General features: G+C 38.5%; 1 protein-coding gene across 14 annotated transcripts in view; it reads left to right on the forward strand.

The window, feature by feature from the left end:
• Nucleotides 1-21,049, forward strand: part of EHBP1 (EH domain binding protein 1) — a 224,372-nt gene that overhangs the window by 91,425 nt on the left and 111,898 nt on the right. For 9 of the 14 annotated variants that reach the window (XM_071740117.1, XM_071740116.1, XM_071740118.1 and 6 more), the window contains 4 exons: nucleotides 1,121-1,260; nucleotides 7,779-7,883; nucleotides 8,570-8,692; nucleotides 17,866-18,118. In XM_071740117.1, the coding sequence (XP_071596218.1) occupies nucleotides 1,121-1,260; nucleotides 7,779-7,883; nucleotides 8,570-8,692; nucleotides 17,866-18,118 (621 nt within the window). The remainder of the gene's footprint in view (nucleotides 1-1,120; nucleotides 1,261-7,778; nucleotides 7,884-8,569; nucleotides 8,693-17,865; nucleotides 18,119-21,049) is intronic. The other 5 variants (XM_071740121.1, XM_071740123.1, XM_071740128.1 and 2 more) reach the window with 1 other exon arrangement.

Genomic DNA, 21,049 nt, shown 5'->3' on the forward strand with positions numbered 1-21,049 from the left:
AATGCTGGCAGGCTGCTGCTAGGTCTTTCTGAAGCCATGTCCTCTCCAGGTTCAGGAAGTCAGGTTCCCTCAGCCTCACTTCATAGGCCAAGTGCTTCAGCCCCAGCCATCTCAGTGGTCCTCTCCTGATCTTGCTGCAGTTTATCAACCCTTTTTATTGTACTGTGGGACCCAACACTGGACAAAATACCTCAGATGCAGTCCAATGACTCCAAGTAAATGGGAATCACGACTTCCCACAGTCAGTTGCTTGTGATCTGTTTCAGTGTGCCTCAATATGCTCATTGCCTGCTTTGGCTGCCAGGGCATGATGCCAGCTCTCCTTGAGCTTTCTCTCCACCAAGACCCCCAGACTCTACACCCAGCAGAGGTGTAGATTCTATAGCCAGGCAGTCTGTTGTTTGTTTAATTCTAAGGAGGCAAAAATATTGCAAATCTATTGAAATGTTTTTAAATAATAGAGGTAAGACTGATGTTCCTTCAAGAATGATATAATGTACTTGGAGTTTTTAATGAAACAAATGTAGAACATCCATTTCTATGAATCTTTGTCTGCTATCATCTTTTTATCAAACATATTTGATATGAAAGATATTGTTATGTGAAAGAGAAATATGCCTTCATGATACAGTTTAGTAAGAACTGAAACTGTCCATAGATATGTAATGGTTTTTATCTTGCTAACAAATTAAGATATTTAGAAAAGGGATTTTAATTTCTATAACAGCATCAGGAGTTCTGAATGAGAGCAGTGATAAGCATCATGTGCAGCATAGTGACCGTAGGTCTGACCAAGCGTTTTCTCTTTAAACAAAGAAGACCAGGTAAGCATTTACTAGCATTTCTGGGTTGGTTTAAAATTTTAGAAGCCATTGTTAAACTGCCTCTTAATGCAAGGCAGAACTGTTTTTAGCCTTTAGAATTTTGTTAATAGAAAACTTCCCTCCAGAAATTAATGTACATGAGCATATCTATTTTGCGACCTTTATTTTATTTTTGACCTCTCTGAAGAAAGCATAAAAATATTTAGGGTTGTGTTTTTTTTTAATAATACAGTAGCATAATGTGTGGTATCAACAGGCTGTATTTTAATGCCTGATTTGAAATTTGTTTTTTTTAGGGATGAAGATATGCAAAGCCTGGCTAGTTTGATGAGTATGAAACAAGCTGATATTGGAAATCTAGATGATTTTGAGGAAGATAATGAAGAAGATGAAGAAAATAGAGTTAATCAAGAGGAAAAGGCTGCAAAAATTACAGGTTAGTTTTGCCATAGGGATGGTAAAATACAATGTCACCATTAAATGCTGAGCCAGCAATTAATGAATGACAGATGTTCTCAATTAACCCCTCTGCTGCCCCTATAGGGAAAGGAGAGAGACGCACGGGCTGGAAACTAAACTACAAAGCTTTATTGAAACAATAGTAATGAAAAAGAAAATTATGAAATATGTTCATACGTATACAAAAGCATTATTATGTTCTTCCCCCCAATAACACGTCACCACTGAAGCTGCAAGGCAGGCCCTGGAAAAGTCCCAGGTTGGGCTCCTGGAGTCAGCAGCAGACGGGAGCTGGAGACAGGAACACACAGACACAGGAGGGCACAGACTGGGATCGAAATCAGACGAACAGACGGAATGCTCCCAGGATACCAGACATGGATGAAAAGAGTTTGACCCTCATGATCCCTCAAATTTACACAGATTATGATGCATATGGGATGGCATACTCCATTTGGTCAATTTTGGTCACCTGTGTGCTGCATTTTTCCCTAAAGGAGGGTCGCGGGTGGTGGTCCCTTTACTCCCCTTCTCTGTGAAGAGTGTCAGATAATTTTCAGAACCAGGTAGTGGCCTTGGTTCTGTGTACCATACTCTAGCTATAAACATGGAGCATTATCAGTCCTAGAGGCAGACACTGACTGAAAAATATGCCTTTAATTTCAGCAAGTGCAGGTACTTTAGAAGAAAAAGAAAACTGGTTTTATACTACCTCAAACCAGGACATATAGTTTACTTTCTAATTGCCAGCTGTGTTCTGTGTATTTATCCTTATGCTATATTTGAATTTCTTTCTTTGTGCCTGCCAGTGCTCTTTAAAAATGTCTTTTGAAATAAAGGTGCTCTAAGGTGGAAAAGAGCATCCCAGGCAAAGAAGGGAATTGTCAAATCTGTTCTTGACAGTCCAGAGGAGCATTGGTTCAATGTTACTAAACATTACTTTCATCACTTCTTTTTGTTGCAATCTCAAGCTTCAGCCTGAAGCAGTTATTCCTTAGTTACATGCTTTACATATTCAATTAAACATTTTCTACCCTGACCAAATCTCTATTTACGGTGTATATGTCTGGCCAAGAATGGATTGGAAAGTCCAGAATGAAGAATTTGAGAGACAGAGATAATGTATTTTTGGTCAGGGAGTACAGATATGCCAGTCTCATCACACTGAAATAATTTTTAAATGCCATTCTTCTCCTTTCCCACTGTAACCAGAATACTTCAGGTGTTGGTCAGAACACCAAACAAAACCTGACATGTTCAGTAGGTCTTCCCATAATCACAGAGAAGAGGACACGTAAAGGAGAGGTACATAAATACGTAAACTATTGTGCAAAAGTGTGTTTTATTGGGCTATTCCTGGAAAATGTGCTGAGGACTACTGTGAGAAACCCACGTGCAGAAGGACAGTAGATGAAAAGCAGCAGATCTTGCTCTTTAATTTTGCAACATTCAACATCTTAAACAAGCCAACAAATGTTTCACGAACAAACAAAAAGCTGATGTCAATTAGTCTAGTCTGTCCACTATCCTTTGGCTATGTAGTTGTCCTGGTTTCTCTGGGATAAAAGTATAGCATCAGTTTTCTGTTCAGGGAAGCTGCAGTTTTTGAGGACACTGCTGCACCTGATTCCAGCAAAACAAAGTTGACAAGACACATTGTTTTAGTTCCTTGCCAGCCATGGTGTGTGGGCTTCCACAGTGGCTGAGGTCTTCAGCAAGTTTGAGCTAGCTAAGGCTAGGAGGACAAAGCAAAACCTAGGGAAACTGACCCAAGCTGGCCAACAGAAGTATCCCATACCAGAAGTGTAATTTTTAGTATAAATTGGGAAACTTACTTGGGACAGGCCTCTTCCCCAGTGTCTGCCATCCTTGCAGGGTCTTGTTCATCCTTCTGCCCCCCCAGCAAGACGTACCCTGTCATTCACTGTGACCATTGTGTGTTTGCCCGGGCATGCGGTGCTTGACATCCTGCATTCACTGCTGGGAGCTCTGTATGGGCTGAGTGTAACTTTAATGCTGATAATATGAAATATAACAGCAGTTCTTTATTTTATGAAATCTGATTTTATTTCAATGTGCAGGTCTCCTTTCTTTCTCTTGATACCCCTTCCTGTATAGGGAAGGGTCATCGGGTGATAGAACAGTCAACATTTCTGGAGATATGTGAGGAAGGGTGAGCTGTCTGATGTGCAGCACAAGGTCCTAGCTTGAGTTCCTGAAGAGGCATTTCAACTGTTCCATTTGGTTTTATAAAGGCCAAAATTCTACATTAGCAAACATTACAATACCTGCTTGAGAGGCAGAGGCAATAAATACTTCTCAGCTACACTGTGTCTGCTCCTAGATTAGCCTGTTCTGGTACTGTTTTCTAGTGATACAATATGAAAAGGTTGGTCTTTCTGTAGATGCATGGTTAAGGGTAACTAAGGGGGCAAAGGTCAGCCTTGGACTTCTTGTGTTGGCTACAACTGCAGAGTTTCTCCATTAGCCTGGCTAACTTTTCCCACGTTAGGCAAGGAGAGGAATGCTGAAGGAGAACGAGTGCATGTAGTTTCCCAAGCAAATGGGAGAACATAAAACATAGGGTAGTAAATAAACATTACTAATAAAATGTAAAGGATCTATTTCAACATGTGTTCAAGAACTGATTTCATTGGCAGTTGGAGTGACTCCTGTAGTAAATACAACAAATGGAAAAAAGCTTATAAAGCACAAGGAGAAAGAGGTGGGAATCATTGTAGAAAAGTAGGAAGAAAACCAGAAAGAGGTAAATGGAACAAAACCGATGTAGTGAAGTACTCTTCTAAAAATTTCTTGCAGAAATTATGGTGTTCACAGAATCCCATAAAGTTAATTGAGGAAGTTACATAACCCTTTTGAAAGCTTGCTGCTCCCAACATTTTCTCATCTGTTTCTGTGTTAGGGTGTTGGCAGCCAAGCGAGCTGGAATGCCTTCACTGACTCAGAGTCCCCTGCGGCAAATCACTTTGCCTCAGTGCGCCTGTTTTCCCAACTGTAAAGTGGGGATACTGGCCATAACTAAGCCAAGGGAATGATGAGAGTATTAAATGGTTAATGTTTGTAAGCAAGCTTTGAAAAAGTAAAGTGCAAGCAGTAAAGCAGAAGGGATTATTATCCTGCCTTTGACTCAAGGTCTTCTCCCAGAAGTGTTGGATGGCTTGGTGACTGAAATGTCTTCTCAAGCCATAGCTACAAGAGATGCTGTAAAACTCTCTGATAAAGACACTGTTCTGTTTGCAGTATATATAGAAGTTAGGTTTTTTTGTTTTGTTTTGTTTTGTTTTTTTTAAATTGGGCACAAATTTACATTTTTATAGATAAACAAATGTGTCCATTGCTAGGAGAACAGGGGAGACCTGGTGAATGGGGCTCTAGATGGTGCAGGTGAGTTAAGAAATGATGCTTCTCTTCCTTAATGTGTTGCCTAACTTTGGGTAAGTATCTGTGCCTCTCTTTCTTCAGCTATGAAATAAGTGGTGCAATACTGACCTACCTACCTCAAAACCACCATGGAATTTGGTGTGGTTGACCTGCAAGCTGTTGCCATACAACTGACCTTAAGATCAGACTGAAAGATGTTTTTTATTCAAAACACAATTTTAATTAAAAAAAACAATAAGTTTTCAGATATTTTGCTTCTGCACTGTTACTATGGATGAACAGAAACCTCCCAGAATTATCCTGTCTTCAGCTGAAGACCAAGGCATCCCATTAATGTGAAGGAAACATGGCTCGTAACTCAAACTTAGGGCAGTAATAAAGACATTGCTCTTCTTAATGTTTTAATTGCTACTTAGAGCCCCATGCTGAAGTTAATAGTTGGCTCCTGTTCCATCTGCACAGGAGCATGGTGACTGTCCTGGGGCACCACATGGACTCGGCAACATGCCCATGTGCCCAGACTATTGCAGTAGTCTGAATCCCAGTATATTTTGAGAGCAGGCTTCTGGAGAATAATATGTGTAACCCTTTCTTGCCATCTGCAAAACTATACCTCCCATGTAAGCTTCTGATACCTTTAATCTTCTTTGTGTGTAGCACCAAGCTGCATTTAAAAAAAAAGAGCAAGAGAGAAGAATGAAAAAAAAACCAAACCGGTGATTTATATGACATACTTGTAGAACAAGCTTATATACATTTGTAGATAATGAGATTTATAAAAGATAATGTAGGGCATAAATCTTCAACCTACTGTTTCCACACTCCAGAATATGACATAAACCATTTAATATTGTAATGAGAAACACTGTAGTGCATATGGGTGTTTAGGTTGGCAGATGGGACCAGGTGATTCAGACCACATCAAAGAATTCCCTCTTTTTAAATCTCTGAACTTAATTTGTTATTTTCTGACAATAAAAACTGAATTGTAATTGTTTTGGGTTTTTTCACATGCTGGCATAATGAACTGTAAATCATGTCAGCATCTCAGCCTGTTTTAAACTAGTAATTCGTTTACTAGTAGTTCGTTTGTACTAGTGTTTTATAAGGTCAACTCTGTTTTATTTAAGAAGAGCAAAGTATTTTCCATTGTGTATCTTGTGTCTTAAAAATTCCCAGAAGATGGTATTATACTGTTCATATCTCTAAGGTGTATATATGATCTCGTACTGAGAATGTTAAGTTTTGGGGAAGTTTTCGTGTTATTTTTTTGGACGATAGTCTTGTTTGTTGGAGCTAAAAATAAGGAAGTGAGAAGGGTGAAATTAACTCTGTGTAGATAGATATAAATGTAATCCCATCTAAGCAGATTTTTGTTTTAAGGTCAAGAACAGTTAGGAGGTATGGTCAGAGGAATTCTGATGTGGCTTTGTCATTGTCAGTACAGATTATGTCTAATAGATATTGGCAGAATGCATAATTTCACTTGGTAATTTGTGTATTGGCAAAGCAGTTTGGAAAGGAAGTTTTTTAACCATATGACTGAAATATTTTCAGGCTCTGGACTCTGCTTTCCTCTTCAAGTTCTGTTGTGTCTGTGAAGCCAGGAAATCAGGAGTTGTGTCAGTGTGTCAGCTGGTGGTGTTGCCCTGTAAAAAAGCATGTGTTCCCCCAGCTAGGAAGTTCTGGGGCTGTGGGTACCAACGTGACTTGGGACAGTCACAATGCTACTTAGTTTTCACCTCACTCTGATACCTTACTCCTTGCAGCTAGTTTGTAGAATGAAGATTAACATATGAGAATCAGTGACAGATGTTTGCTTTTCCAAAAAAAATCAATGTGAAAAAAAAAAAAAGTCAACCTGAAAACAGCAGTGAACTAAAAGTTTTATGAAGAAGTTCCTGTATACACAAGAAATTGAATTTTGAAGGAAATCCAAGAATGACTGGCATGAGAAGTGTGCAGTAAAGGCATTGTAGCTTTAACTTCACTGGTGACACCAGAGAACATCATCCATTTATTTCATTGGGAGAATGACAACAGACAGGAGATTAAAAAAAAAACTGTCAGAGGAGCAGTGATACTCAACAAGCTTGATCCTCTCTCCTGCACAGGTCTCTCATGCCTGTTTGTCAGCTTGGAAGAATGAGGAAAGCTGTCTCTTCTCCATAGAAATCTGTGCTTGAGGTCTTTCAGAGATCCCTTAGGTTCAATCCCCATTAAACTGCATTTGTCATATGCTATGGATAGGACTGGTTTAGTAGAGATTTTAATGAATCTGATCAGAGATCACATTTTTCCCCTTGGGGCAGAGGCCATCAAGACCTAGTTGTTTTTTGTTTCTTTATTTCCTTACAGAATTACAGAGGTGCCAACATCTTGGCTAGAATGAAACCTTACCACATTTTAAAAGTAATTAGGTCATGACAATTCAGAGCTCTCCACTATGGATAAACTGTAAAATAAGATTTTACTAAATAGTAAGGTGTTACTTGCACAGTGTTGCAGGATATATATAAACATTCAGTATGCATTTTTATAGCACAATAGCAATCATATTTTTTAGAACCTTTAGATAAATTCAACTTGAATTTAGTGGTGAATGATTGTAAATATTAAATGACTAGAGTGTCTGTGTATACATAAAATATGTAAAGGGCATGTATATGTATACATTTTCGGTAGCCTTAAGGGTTTGGAAGGGAGGTAAATTGTTGATTGACAATAGTTTAAAATTCAGGTTTTCTTCATGAATAGGAATAGTCTAAATTATATCTAACTCATCTATGTTTTGAACTGATGTGCTTACTCTTCTTCATAAAATTAGTTACTGTTGCTGACACCAGAAATCCAGCTAGGTTTTGTTTATGTCTGTTAACTGAGTTTCTTGTTAAATTATCAGCAAAGCACCTACATAGATGTTTTGCTGTAGGTATATCATTGTAAGGACACATTGTAAAAGTATTCTTTTAATTAACTCCACGTGTGTTCTCTTTTACCCTCTCTGTCACTCTCTAGTAACAGTGTTCGTTCCACTTCTGTGTCATTAAATGCCCTTGCCTTACGTTTGTCTTGACTGGCTTCTATTTACAGAAATTGTAAACCAGTTGAATGCTCTGAGCAGCTTAGATGAAGATCAAGATGACTACATAAAGCAAGCAAATATGCCTTCAGCTAAATCAGCCAGTTCCTCTGAAGGTCTATGAGCTTTCCTCCTTTCTTTCTGTTTCTGATTGTCTGTATTTACTGTGACCTGTTACCTTTTGACTTCTGCTTGCATTCAGCTGTCAGTTTTATCTCTGTGCTTCCACCCAGCATGACTCTCAGTAATTTGTAGTGCATCCAACAGGTAACAACAGGATAGAGAAAGAGCCTATGTCCTCTACAGCTCCGTTGTCATCTGATAATGAACAAGAAAGAAAAAAAAATTAAAAAACAGCCCCCCAGAGCACAAGCCTGAAACATTAGTTGTGCAGTCAATAATACTTGACAGAATGTCCCCTCTCTGATTTTACTTGCATGTTACATCCAAAATTTTAAATTTCCTGCCGATAGTTAACATGTATGTGAACAACCACAAAGAAATTGTTGTATTTAGTTTGTTAAATGTTCTGTAAAATTTATTAAATGAAGATAGTAGAAGGCTTTTGTAGTAGTAATTTCTGTTACATAATGTTCTGATCAGCAAAGAGAAGTTTCATTCATTTCACTTTTTTTTTTTCCTCCTTTGTTGGCGTACCACTGAAGTGCATTAGCTTAGTTGTGCAGTTCGTGCCATACTCTGGTGCAGTGTTCAAAGGACTGTTGGTACAGGGGGTTTTGAGCTTGAAACACAGATGAACAGTTTGTATCTATATTAAAACCATATTCCAACTTGTTTCTAGAGCTTATCAATAAGCTTAACTTTCTGGACGAAGAGGAGCATGACCTGGCCAACTCTAGTACAAACCCTTTCGGTGATCCTGACACAGCAGAATTAAATCCGTTTGGAGACCCTGATGTAGAAGGTAAGAGATTTGCCTTACATAATTCATTCCTAATTGCAAATGCTTAATGAAACATGGTTTTATTTTCTGTGTAGGGCTGCAAATGAAGCATGTTACTTTGATACAATTATTGCATGCAGTACTGAGACAGCAATAGCAGCGATCCAGTTGCCACTGGAAAATTGATTTATCTTTTGACCCATATCCTTGTGTGTATGTGCCACTGAGGGGTAGCAGATAGAGTTGAACCAGAGACTTCTAGACCTGTCAGGTGTGTTACAAGTACTCACATGTGATATACATGGGCAACTCATCCTTTAAAGCATATCTATTTCACCTGGGTCCTGGTTTATATCAGAACTTTATTCACTGCATCACAGCAATTCTTGGTTAACATTGATCTTCATTATTGTGATTTATTTTTATCTCTTTAATTCTTCTTTTTTTGCTTTTATGGCTTCCTCAGTTAAGCCTTCTGGCATTGCGCCTTGCACCATGTGGTAGGTGTTAATCCCCTTTCCAGACCAACATGCCCATTCTTGTTCTGTTTCAGTGGGAAGTACAACTCCTGTAAGTTTTTAATCTGATAGGCCTTTGGCCGTAAGGCCAGAAAGGAGCTCCAAGACAACAGCCATCTCTGTTCTTCCCAGTTCCATGTCCAGATATGCAGGCTTCCATCTGCTGCCACTAAAAAAAAAAAAAAAAAAAAAAAAAAAAGTTGTATGACTCTCTTAGTTTGCAGCTGCTTGAAGTAACAATCCATACTTAGTTCCCAAGTTTGAAGCTATACTTAACTTTTCCTTTTCAAAGTTTCAAGACTTCCTCCCACAGAAAATACCAAGAAACATTTGCCACCTTTTACCAAACCCCAGTTGACAGTCTAATGATGATGAAAAAGAACCACACAGAGTAGCCCAAAGTACAGTCGTGTGACTTCTAATTCCAGGTCTAATGAGGATGCATTTCTGAGCTACAGTTTCCACCTGTGGTTACTCTCTTTCTCTGAACAAACTGTGTGTTTACCTAAAGGATGGCTTTTCTGCCTTCTGTGTCTTACAGAGGCCAACGTGGGTGGTGATCCAAGTCCTGTCCTACATCGACTGTTGGTGTAGTCTCACAGCTTTTATTTCTCAAACAGGGACATTGACACTATATTCTGTATTTGTCCATTGAAGCCATAAAGCCACTATCCTAGGCCCCTTCTTACTCCTGAAGTTGTCATGTGTTTCAAGAGCTGCAGAAGTTAATTGTTTCAGCTTTGTAGATACCAGTGTATGTAGACTAGGTTCTTATGTCTGGATCTTTTGCTTCGTTTCATGTCAGCTCCCTATCTGTGAATACCCTTAAAATCACAGAAGGAGGCAGAATAACCAGGGATTTAAACACCTATTCTCATCCATCTAGTTGTCCATAAACAGCTTGTTTTAAGAGACTCGGCCTATATTCCTTTTTACCTTCTCTCCTCTAAAAAAAAGAGCTCCCCTCTTTCTGGAGGAAAAATCCCATTTACCTAAACTGCTGTTTTCTAAACCCAGCTCTTATTTTCTTTCCAGAGAGAACCTACTCTTGCAGAAAGCAGCAGGTGTCCTGACCACAAAATATTAACAACTAAGAATCAGTTTCTTCTTATCTTAGGGGCAGGGAGGTAAAAACTGGTGCTGTTTCTTAGTGCTGGAGTAGCCTGATACCTCACTGTGAGCAGCCTACATCCACAACATCAACCTGCTTATGTTTCCAAAAGTCTCCCAGTATATGGGTATCATGGGTTTTTTGTCAATTTTAGTTCCTTTGGTGCCATCTTCAGCCATAGTCATGGACACTTCTTCATTCCTCTGGATCTGTTCTGTGTACTTGAACAGGGCTTAGACTGTTGGGTCCCTAAAGAAGTCCCATCACCTTGACTGTGGGCAGCAATGCTGAGTTGTTGGGTGTGTGTGTACCACATATTCCTCCCACACGTTGTCACCATAATGCAGCAGTCAGCATAGAATAACATGACAGGGATTTTGATAAACAGGGTGTCACTGGGTCGTTCCTACTGTGTCATAAGTTGTTTTTGATTTGGGAGGGATGGAGCTTCTGTCAGGTTCACGTGACAGCAGTAAGTCTTTCTGGATCACTGAACCAGGTGGAAGATCTGAGGCATTTCAGGCTGTCAGATGTAATGAGACATCTGGAGTGGCATTTTTTAAAGCTTTTACATTATGAATAGTGGCTCCCAAAGGATTCTTCTAGTCACCTCAGGCACATCTAAGAAGTGGTGGCTCTTCCACTCCAGAGCTGTTTTGTCCCTTTAATGGGCACTGGTTGTGTTCATCTTCCCTTGCTTGGCCATCTTGACATGTGCCTTTCCTCCAGTCATCTTCCTCCCCAGAAAGTTAAGGGAATAGAAACAGTGCTGAGACATCTTAGATGAGACAGTTCTGATCTTCTCAACAGCAGGAATCTGCTATGTATGTCTATGGCTAATTGGATCAGTGTCTCTATATGGGGACTTCCTAGATCTTACTGTTTTGTGGAGATTTCCCTTTGTTTTGGACATTTTGAAGCTACACAATATTGCAGATCTTTTCACCCTGTTGTCCTACTGCAGAAGGCTGCCCTGTTTGTTTCCCATTTGGCTGCAGGTATATTCCCTCATGGTTTAGGACATACATTCTACTTTGAGACCTCAGTAGAACTTCCATTGCTGCTCTCTTTTTAGGGATCTCTTTGAGACCATGCCTGCTTGTTTGGCTTTGCATCCTTAAGTGAATGTGACCTATTTGGTGGCCACGTCAGGAGCCTGGGAGCATCACAGAGTTTCAGGAGTTTAAGGCAGACTTTCTTTAAGGCAGTCTTGAAGAGACACGTTCGTTACCTGTTTCAGTTGTCTTGTGATCTGCCAAAATCAAGAGAGTAACCTTTTATGTGTGCTGGGATGAAGTATTTTTCTATTCACTACACATAAGACTGCTTTATCTTTTTATTTTGACAAGACAAAATCTTGAATTAGACTTAGTGAAAGTTCAGAGGCTTTCTATGGAATTTGTCACATACTTTCTACAAGGTGTGCAGAGCAGCCACCTGGAACCTCCTGAGTGGAGTCCTTTGCCATCAGACACTAGGAGGCACAATGTGCTGCTTGGCAGAGATACTCTGGGTTTATTCCTATCAAACCTGATATTCCTATCAAGCATCACAAACATGCTTGGTGAGAGAATGCTTCGAGTCACCCAGGGTATGGATATGTATGTATTGACAGTCACTCAAAGAGAAAGAAGGATTACTTGCCAGTAGATACTTGTTTCCTAGACAGATATTTCTTGTGCCTGTTCACAAACCAGCTACTTTCCCTCTATCTTCCTAATCCCATAATCACCTAACCCTGGGAATGTGGGGTGGAGAGAAACTAAAGGCGTGAATGCTTCCAGCATCCATGTGGGCGCGGTGCATGGCAGAGGGTCATCAGCAAGCTGTTTCTGGATGCTGCTGTGGTTTAAAAAGTCCTAAGTGCAAATGATGTTACATGTGCAGAATGTGCACATGAACAACTCAGCTCAAAAAAATCTTCAGCTGTGTTTCTTGGTTGACATGTCAAACTGAGGCTTGTACTCTCTGTATATAGTAGATTAGTTAGACATCAGAAATAGAAAATCAAAAGCATTTTTCAACTATATATGTAGAGAGAGTATATCTCTACAGGTTTATGCTAGATAATATGTAGATGATCATATGAAGACTGCCTTTTGGATTGTCATTTAGTCATGTTACGACAGAACTCTAAAATCAGATAATTTTTGTGCTAAATATTTTACTTGGAGAACAACAATTGCAAGTAGAAAACAACAATGCACTTTCTACACTCCAGTTATCTTTTTTTTTTTAATTTGGTGGGGAATACAAATTTTGAAGTTTCCTATGATGAGTGCACAACTTTTCTGCAGTACACATGAGACATGGGGGTATCTATTTGCTGGCACTGCCTCTCCCTTTCATTTAAAACAGTGTTTACACATGGGTTTCTTACCTTTGTGTGTAGACCCCTGAGCTCCCTGCAGCCTGTGTTACACTGCAAATGAAAACAGTGCTACAGTGCAGTACTGGACCCCAGAATCCTTTTAGGGATAGTCCCAAGGAGAACCAATATAGAGGAAAAACGATTACTCTTTCCCTTCTTATTGTATTTCCTAATGAAATACAATATGTTGCTGGTGTGAGCATTAATAAAAATGAGAGAAAAATCATCAGTGGTTTATTGGGATGCCAATCATTATGCTTTCTAGAAGTACTGGGAAGTTAGATTTTTATTCTATGCTGTTTGTTACGCCGTTCACATCACCATCATGACTGTGTGCCTGCCAGTAGTACAGTAAATGGCATAACTAAATATCTTTCACATGTGGCTTGTTCTTTCATCTTTTGCCAAGGGGAAAGTGGTGTGAGTAATGTTTTGGTGGGGGTTTTGTTTGGTTTAAGGGATGTGTCACAATATGTTTGTGTTAGAAAAGGCAAGTGGGTTGAAGGGCAGGGTGATTTCTGGACATCCTCTGGGAACTCGAAGGCTGATTGTGCAGATGGGTAGTGCCAGAGTCATTATCACAAGCAGTCTTTCTCAGTGGAGTTAGGGCAAGTAATGTTGCCAGAATCTGGCACAAGAGCAGCTGGTGCTTTTGCTGTAGTAATACTTCTACCTCGCCTCTTGTCACTCCTACCCCTTTGGCTTTGTTACTTAACCATACAAAATTATTGGGTTTTTGACCGTTGGAGTGCCAAAACATTTGGCGTTTTTTGCTGTTTGGTTGGTTATTTTTTTGTTTTGTTTTGTTTTTAACTGTAATTGAAAGAAAACTAGCTGAAGTAGAGACTGAAATCCTGTGTTATATAATGATGAGGGGGAAGCAGGGCAATCTGTGTTGATTCACTAGTGTGAAATCAACTCCAAGAGAGAAATAAGCCCCTTTCAAGCTGTTGGGTGTTCAGCCTCCCAAAATGCACTTCCCAGCACCATTAGGTCCTTTAGAAAATATAAGTGTCTTTTGTTACAGAGAAGGTAACAGTGGCTGAGGTTTCAAGAGGAGTGTCGTTGAGTCTCTGTCCTAGCACTTTAACTTGTTACAGAGACACAAAGCAATGACCCTCACTTTACCTAAGGACTAAAGGGTGTCAGTAACCCCATGGGGTTTCACCTAGAGACCTTGGTGAGGACCCTCCCTCCTGTGGGGACAACGAAGGAAGCAGAGGGGGGGTTGAGTTGTATCTTGGGCAACAGGAGGAGAGAGAATGAACAGCCAAGTTAAATGGGTTCTAGTGGAGCCCCTGCAAAATTCTGCCTATAAAATTTCTTGAAAATTATACTTGTAGAAGCTCTTTTAATTTTAGCCTGTGTGTAGAATTTTGTGAAATCTTTCAATCAATAACAAGCCTCCAAGCACTGATCTGCAATGCTCTGTGTCTAAGGCCAAACCTGTAGTTAACCGTTGAGCCAATGAATGAGGGAATTCTGTCCTAGTTAGGGTTACAGCACTTGATCCATAGTGTTGAAATAGAAAGAATTGCAAAAAACATTTGCATTGCCCCTTAAAATTTATCAGATTTAAACAAGCATTTAACTCCTTGTTTCCAGGATGCACTTAAAAGACAATTGAAAAGAAAAGCTTAGGTATAGCTTTAAGAGATTGTTTCCCAGAATGTTTTTAACTTCAGGAAATATTACTGACATTCCTTCTAGTAACGTTTGTTTGAATACTGCTTGCAAGTTATCAGCAAGAGATATGATAATGTGTATTTATCAACACATTCATGTGCAGGTGCAGTGATCAAATTGCAGAAGCAGGTATTCATAGTTGTGCACTGTCTTGATAAAATATTTTCGTATTTGAGCAAAGCTTAAAACAGGAAAAATTTTGGTTTAAACATCATAAGTTGCACGATTTGAAGAACACAAACATCAGTCATTTTTCTGCATTTCATAGGTTACTGCTGCTTTTTATGTGGAACTATCTTTTGAGAGCAGATCTCAAAAGCATTTCTGCTTGGCCTAGTTCATCAAATCTCTAAATGTGTGGATAACATTTGAATAGTATTCTGACTGTCATGAGCTTCATCACACATACCTACACTGTAAGGGTGGGTTTTGGCTTATCAGATTTTAGACACTACCAAGTTGAACATCTACCTGTCAACTTTGTCTGTAAAGGGAGTGTAGCTCAGCTGCAGATACCTGCACTGAGGACATCTCAGGGCAAGCAGGGTGGAACTTCTGCTTGACATGACCACGTGCACTGGACACTGGAATGATGTCAGTAAAGCAGTGTAGAACCTCTTTTCCAGTCTGAGCTTAAATAAATGAAAACTTATGTTTGTGTTGTTTGGCTCTCTTCTGTTTCATTTATAGTACTGTCAAGGGATTCTTGCTTGATTTATTCATATTTGTGCTTTTAAGAATATCTGCCTTGAGTGATTGTTGTTCCCTTCTCAGGTAAACTGTAGACATCCAGTATGACTTAATGGTGGCTTTTTCTGAAAAAAAAAATGGTTGCCTTTTCTTGTAAGGATGCAGGCTTAAGAACAAAATCACCATATATAAACTAGGGTGTGGGCTTAATATGTATCACCTGCTGTGCAGTAACATACTCCTGGCATACATGCCCAATAGTTTATTCCCTTTTATTAAGGGATAAGCATGTTGTATTTACTCTGGGGAAGGAGCAAATACATACACTACATCTGACATTCTGCAAATACACACCCTGATTTATCCTGCAGTAGTTTGTCTGTATGTTCATCTCCTGAGACACAGCTGAAATACTGCTTTATGTTATTCAAGTGAGGCTTAACAGGTTTGGACACTAACAGAACCTCTTCTGTAGGTTCTATTAATAGTAGTCTTTTAGTAAAGACTACTCTTGCAAACCTGATTATTTGCATTTTTCCTGTTAGTCACAACAATTTTGATTAATTAGGGGTTTTTTTAGAATGCATTTGGATAGTGTAAAGGCTGACCATTAAATATAATAATAACAACTTCTTGTGATCTCGGGCTACCTTTGTTTCACCTCATTTCAGTGCAGTGTCTGGTTTACACTTCCCAGTCTCCTTTTTCACTCCAGTTTTTGACTTGAAACAGTGTTAGCTGTGTTCTGAAATGCAAGAACTTAGGAGATACACAAGAGAGATGTGTATCGTGTCTGTTGCTTCTTTAATGCTAAATTGGACCAGAGAGAATTGCTGTGAGAATAAGAAACTGCAAACCTCAACTGGAATTAAAGGAAATTTTTTAAAGTAATCTTCTGAATAATCACCAGAGGGAAACTCCACAGGCACTGTGTGCAGTTGTAGGTGTATCTACCCAGTAAAGCCTGCAGTATTGTCTGGCAAAGTAGAATTTTATTTTGTTTCACCCAGATGAGCTTGCCCTCAGTCTCAGATGAATGATTTATATCCCGAGGATCCACATTGGGCTTACATAAGATTTTGATTAATTTATTCTGTTATTCCATCCAAACCCATTTGATTTCTGCTTTCTGACCAGAGAAATGATCCTTCTTTTCAGAAACAGATCCTTAGAAATAATGGATAAGACAATATGATAACTTAATTTTATAGTGCTCGTCTTGGTTTTTCATATTTTAACCTCAGAGACTAAGATTCTTCCTAAAATAAAATCTTTCCAGTCCCTGATGGGTCTTGATTGCTTTTAGGACTAAAGCCTTCCCAGCTCCAGTCCTTTGCCCTGGTCTAGACACTGGTGACCAGTCCAGTGTGCAGATAAGTGAGGCTGCTACCTGCAGCTGGAGACCATATTCCTGTCCAGCAAGGACTGGCTCTTGTTCAAAGAGTAGATTATAGTCAGTCACACTACATGGGGCAGGGTTTTCCATCACCTTCAGCTGTACTCAGGCTGGAGACAGGGTAAATTTCAAGTTTACTGGCAGAGTAGAGAACACATTTTCTAGCAATTCACTGCATTGTCAGTACATAATCCATCCCAAATGAAGTAACAACAGTGCTGTTTCTTCCACTGGTCCTTCCAGTTGTTGGGTGACTGGTGATTTTGTCTTTCTGAATACTCATTTAGTAAGAAACACACTTAAAACTTCATCTTTTTTATTTCTAGAGCCTTGCTACAAAACTTGTAGAGTTTTTTCTTTTAAAGTTAAAGGTATGCTTCTTTTCAATTTAGTAACATCTAAAAAAGAAACACTTTTTGGTTAAGAATAATGTGGGAGTGGTTATTGAAATTTAGTTTTAATAACACTAGATTGAGGTTCCTATTTTATAGATTTTGAAAGTATCTCAAATCCAATATTGAGCTGGTCATTTGTTGCTTCAGGAAGAGTAAGATTAACTTTAAGTGTCTTTGTAAGAATTACTGTATTGTTGTATGAGGATTTGTATTATTCAATATCCAGCAACCATTCACTTCTGTGTTATTATTTCTGTAGTGACTCTTTCTCTAAAGAACTGCATGCAGCTCCAAGATGCTAATAACTTTTTGTTGTGCAGCCCAAATAATGGATAATAATTTGATTATTTTTCTCTTTAGGGTTAATTTAAATTCATTTTTACTGTGAGACTATGTATTGTTACCAGGAGCAGTTAGCAGTGAAAATATGTATGTTTTGAAATGCAATTAATGGTCATACCTAGTAACTGATTTTTAGTCCAGTCATTTTAAGAAATGAAAAGACCATGTATTTACTATCACCATTTTTAATATCCAGCAAATGTAATTTTAATATAAAATACAGGATATCTTTTTTCTTTATTAAAAGCTCAAATAAATAATTAAAAACATTTTGTTAGGATACAGAATGGCTAATTGCTTGGGAAAACATTGTAAAATTTGTTTCAGTACCATTTATATGAAAAATAAGAAAACTAGTGTTACACTGCAAATAAGAGCATTAGGAAATGAGGAATGAAACCTATTCAGTATACTCTAGATGAAATGTCCTTTTGACCAATTTTTTAATAAACAGGGTTAAATGGTAAATAAACAAAGCATGAAAATTCATCTAAGAGCCAGACTTTAGGTACTGAGAGTTAAGAAGCAGACCTTTTCATAAGCCTTCAAAAAAAACAAACAAACAAACAAAAAAAAAAAAAAAAAAAAAAAAAAACCCAAACAGCTAACAGAGTGATAGAATGCTTTCAGGTTTTTTCTATGTTAAAACCATTTAATGATTTTTTTTGTTGTTGTTATTTGGTAGAACGGGACACTGAAATAGCTTCATCTTCAAAGCCAGAAGAAAGTTTTGGTGTTGATAATTACAATCCCTTCAAGGATGAAGATGCCTCAGAGTACTTGAACCCATTTGATGAGCCAGATCCTGAGCCTGTAACGTTTGTAACTGTAAAAGGTTCTCCTCCACAACCTGCAAAAAGGAAGAATGTCAGACCCGTGGATATGAGCAAATACCTCTATGCGGATACCTCTAAAGCTGAAGAGGAAGAGCTAGATGAGTAAGTCTGATTCTTCATCTTTCAGCAGCTTTGGAAGCATTAGTGGGATCCCTGACTTAATCATGAGGTGTATTGGGTTCAACCATGGTGATCCTTAATCACCTCCTCAGGACAGATTCCCTAGGCAGCTCAGCAGGAGGAAATACCATACCCCCAAGTCATGCTGTTACACTAAATATGATCAGTTAGGAAACTTTTCTTTGCCTCATTGATAGCAAATTACTTGATAGGGAACAAGTCTGTGTACTTTTTTGGCACTTCATACCCTGCCCAGTTGCAAATGAACCAGAAATAAAGGAGCAGCAAAGCTTGGTCCTTCTGTCCTTTTCGCCACTACTTTTACTACATAAAACAGTATTTATTTCTTTTTTAATGCTAATGAATGGTTTGTTTTATATTGGTCCAGTAGGGAAAAAGGAAGAGCACTGTGCAATCTGCATAGCACAGTTTTCAGAGTCTCATAGAACTAAATATGGAAAGTTCCATTTATTATATGGAAAAAATAACAAAATATGCACTTTCTTCATTTTTTTCTTTGATCATAACCACATGTAAAACTTTTATAATCTCATACTGATTGCCTTGTGTTATAGTACAGAAGCCTAACAAGGAGTGATAGCTTTTTGCAACAGCTCTGCCACCTGGGAGGTTTGAAGGTGTATACTTTCTCCTTGTTTGTGGTCATTAGTCACCAACCACACCGCTCATGAGACAGTTTATGTTGATTATATGCAAGCAATTTTACAGACAACTGTAATTAACATTTAATTTTACATTATTTAATGATATTTATCATGGCATTACATTTGTATTGCTTTCATATTTAATATTAATACAGGTGTCATCATCTGTATTTCTCTATTTATAGCTTTTTTCTAGGAAATTGAAGGATTCCCATGCACTCTAATAGAAATGTGTAAAGGACCCTGCAGGGTTTTTTCCTTTTAAACCTCTGTGGCCACATGGATGATGTGGCACACAGTGGCTGCTGTGTTTTCAGAGGACAGTGTGATCACACTGTTGATGATCACACCAGGCACCCCTGATCAATCACCAGAACGGGAGGGGGAAATCACTGATCATAACCAGAATCTGGAGGGAGAAAGAAAGATGTATACTTGACATCACAAAGATAGAGGTGTAGAGGACAGCAAAGACAAAGGAGAAGAGCAGAAAGAGCAAAATCTAAGTGGATGAGCAAGTGAAGAATTTTCTCGTTTATATTTATACACACATTTCCACCTTAAGTAAATCTGTGCCAAATGGGCTTGCAGCAGTATTTAAAATTTTTTTGAAGTTCCAGCTAAATTGTGGTACAGGGAGCACCAAAGGAGAGATTTTCATAGGCAGTGCCATTTTGTGCTTATTGTGTGCCTGAAATAATTAGGGTTTATTTCCAGGTGTATATTGTTTTAATCTAATGCAAATGTTGGTACTTTTATTATCTACACAAGTGGCTAATCTTCCAAATCCTGTTAAAGTCTAGGCTACAATGTTGAGTTGAGGCAGATCATACCACAAAACCCCAAGATGTTTCAATAAAAGGAAACACATTTCGTGTTTGTAAAGACGTTACCTTTCCATTCTCATATACTATCTCTTCTGCTAATTAGTTGTATTAGATCTATCTGCCTTAAACAGTTGCTGTGTTTTGTATCTCTAGCATGTTCATCACTACTTGTCATTTGTCTGAGTTAAATGGTGCTAACTTTTTCAATCTCTCTTCATACAGAAGTCTCTTCATCTCTCTAATCATTTTCACCGCACGTCTCTGGACCCTGTTATTTCTTCTGCTATGTATCTATTTTAAGATGTGTTGACTTGGGCTGAGCAGTGTATTCAAGACAAGGCTGAACAACTGAGTCATATCAAAGCATTAGAGAACTTTGCACATTATTTTCGGCCTCTATCCTAGCATCTTGTCTTTTGATTTTTGTTTTGTTTTTTTTTTGGGTAGGTTTTAATAATTTTTTTTTTTTACTACCACTGGTCCAATTCTTTCCTCAAGTGTGGTTATGAAACTGGTAGAAGGAAAGCATGAGAAATAGAAGGCTCCTGCAAGACATTTACTGTTGCTCAGGGAATACAATGCATTTTTATCCTTGCATCTTAAGTTCACCTAATGCACCATTTGGCATTTTGCTCTTGTATTATGTGTGAAGTGTGATGTGTCCTGGGAACACGGACATGTCAGTGAGCATCAGGACCTTGTCTCACTCTGGTCTGGCAGATCCCGAGTTCTGATTCTGGACTCAGAGGTTACACAAAATGCCCCGAGAGTTGAACTCTGCCTCATTTTGTAACAGACTCTTCTAATCTTGGAGAAGGTACTTACCCTCACTTTGCCTACGTGAAGGATTTACCTTGGCTAATTTGGTTAATTGACACATTTCACTAATGGTTGTGAAGATAATGTAAGATTTCACAACACACATAAGCAAAGCACAGTCACAGGCATCAGCATAATGAGGCATTGCATGGTACAGAGGGACTTAGATGATCCTCTGCATATATTCTGCTGTAAAACTATGTGCTCTCAAAACATGCTTCCTCTGGCTAAATTCTCATACCTCGTTAGAGATAAGGAACACGTTTCCCTTTGGATAGTTGGGGCATTTGAATGTTAGTGAAAAATTATTTTGTTGGGGTTTTTTTAATATATTTTATACATTAAAATCAAAATGGTTGGTAGCTACCTGTTAGTAAAGGACAGCATGCCTTGCTGAGTTAAGTTTAATTATTTGAAAATAGTGCAGCTCACAACTATTTGAAGTATAATACTTTCTGCCTTAGTAATATTGCCTGATCTTTTAACCGTACCACACTGACAGCTTTGTTTTTCTTCAATAAAATCTTGACCTTTTTTTTCAGTTAACCAGTAACATTGATAAAAATAATTTTTAGACTGGTCAGAATAAAACTTGCTTTCAG

Source organism: Heliangelus exortis, chromosome 3, assembly GCF_036169615.1.
Source record: "Heliangelus exortis chromosome 3, bHelExo1.hap1, whole genome shotgun sequence".
In the NCBI taxonomy this organism is placed as follows: Eukaryota; Metazoa; Chordata; class Aves; order Apodiformes; family Trochilidae; genus Heliangelus; species Heliangelus exortis.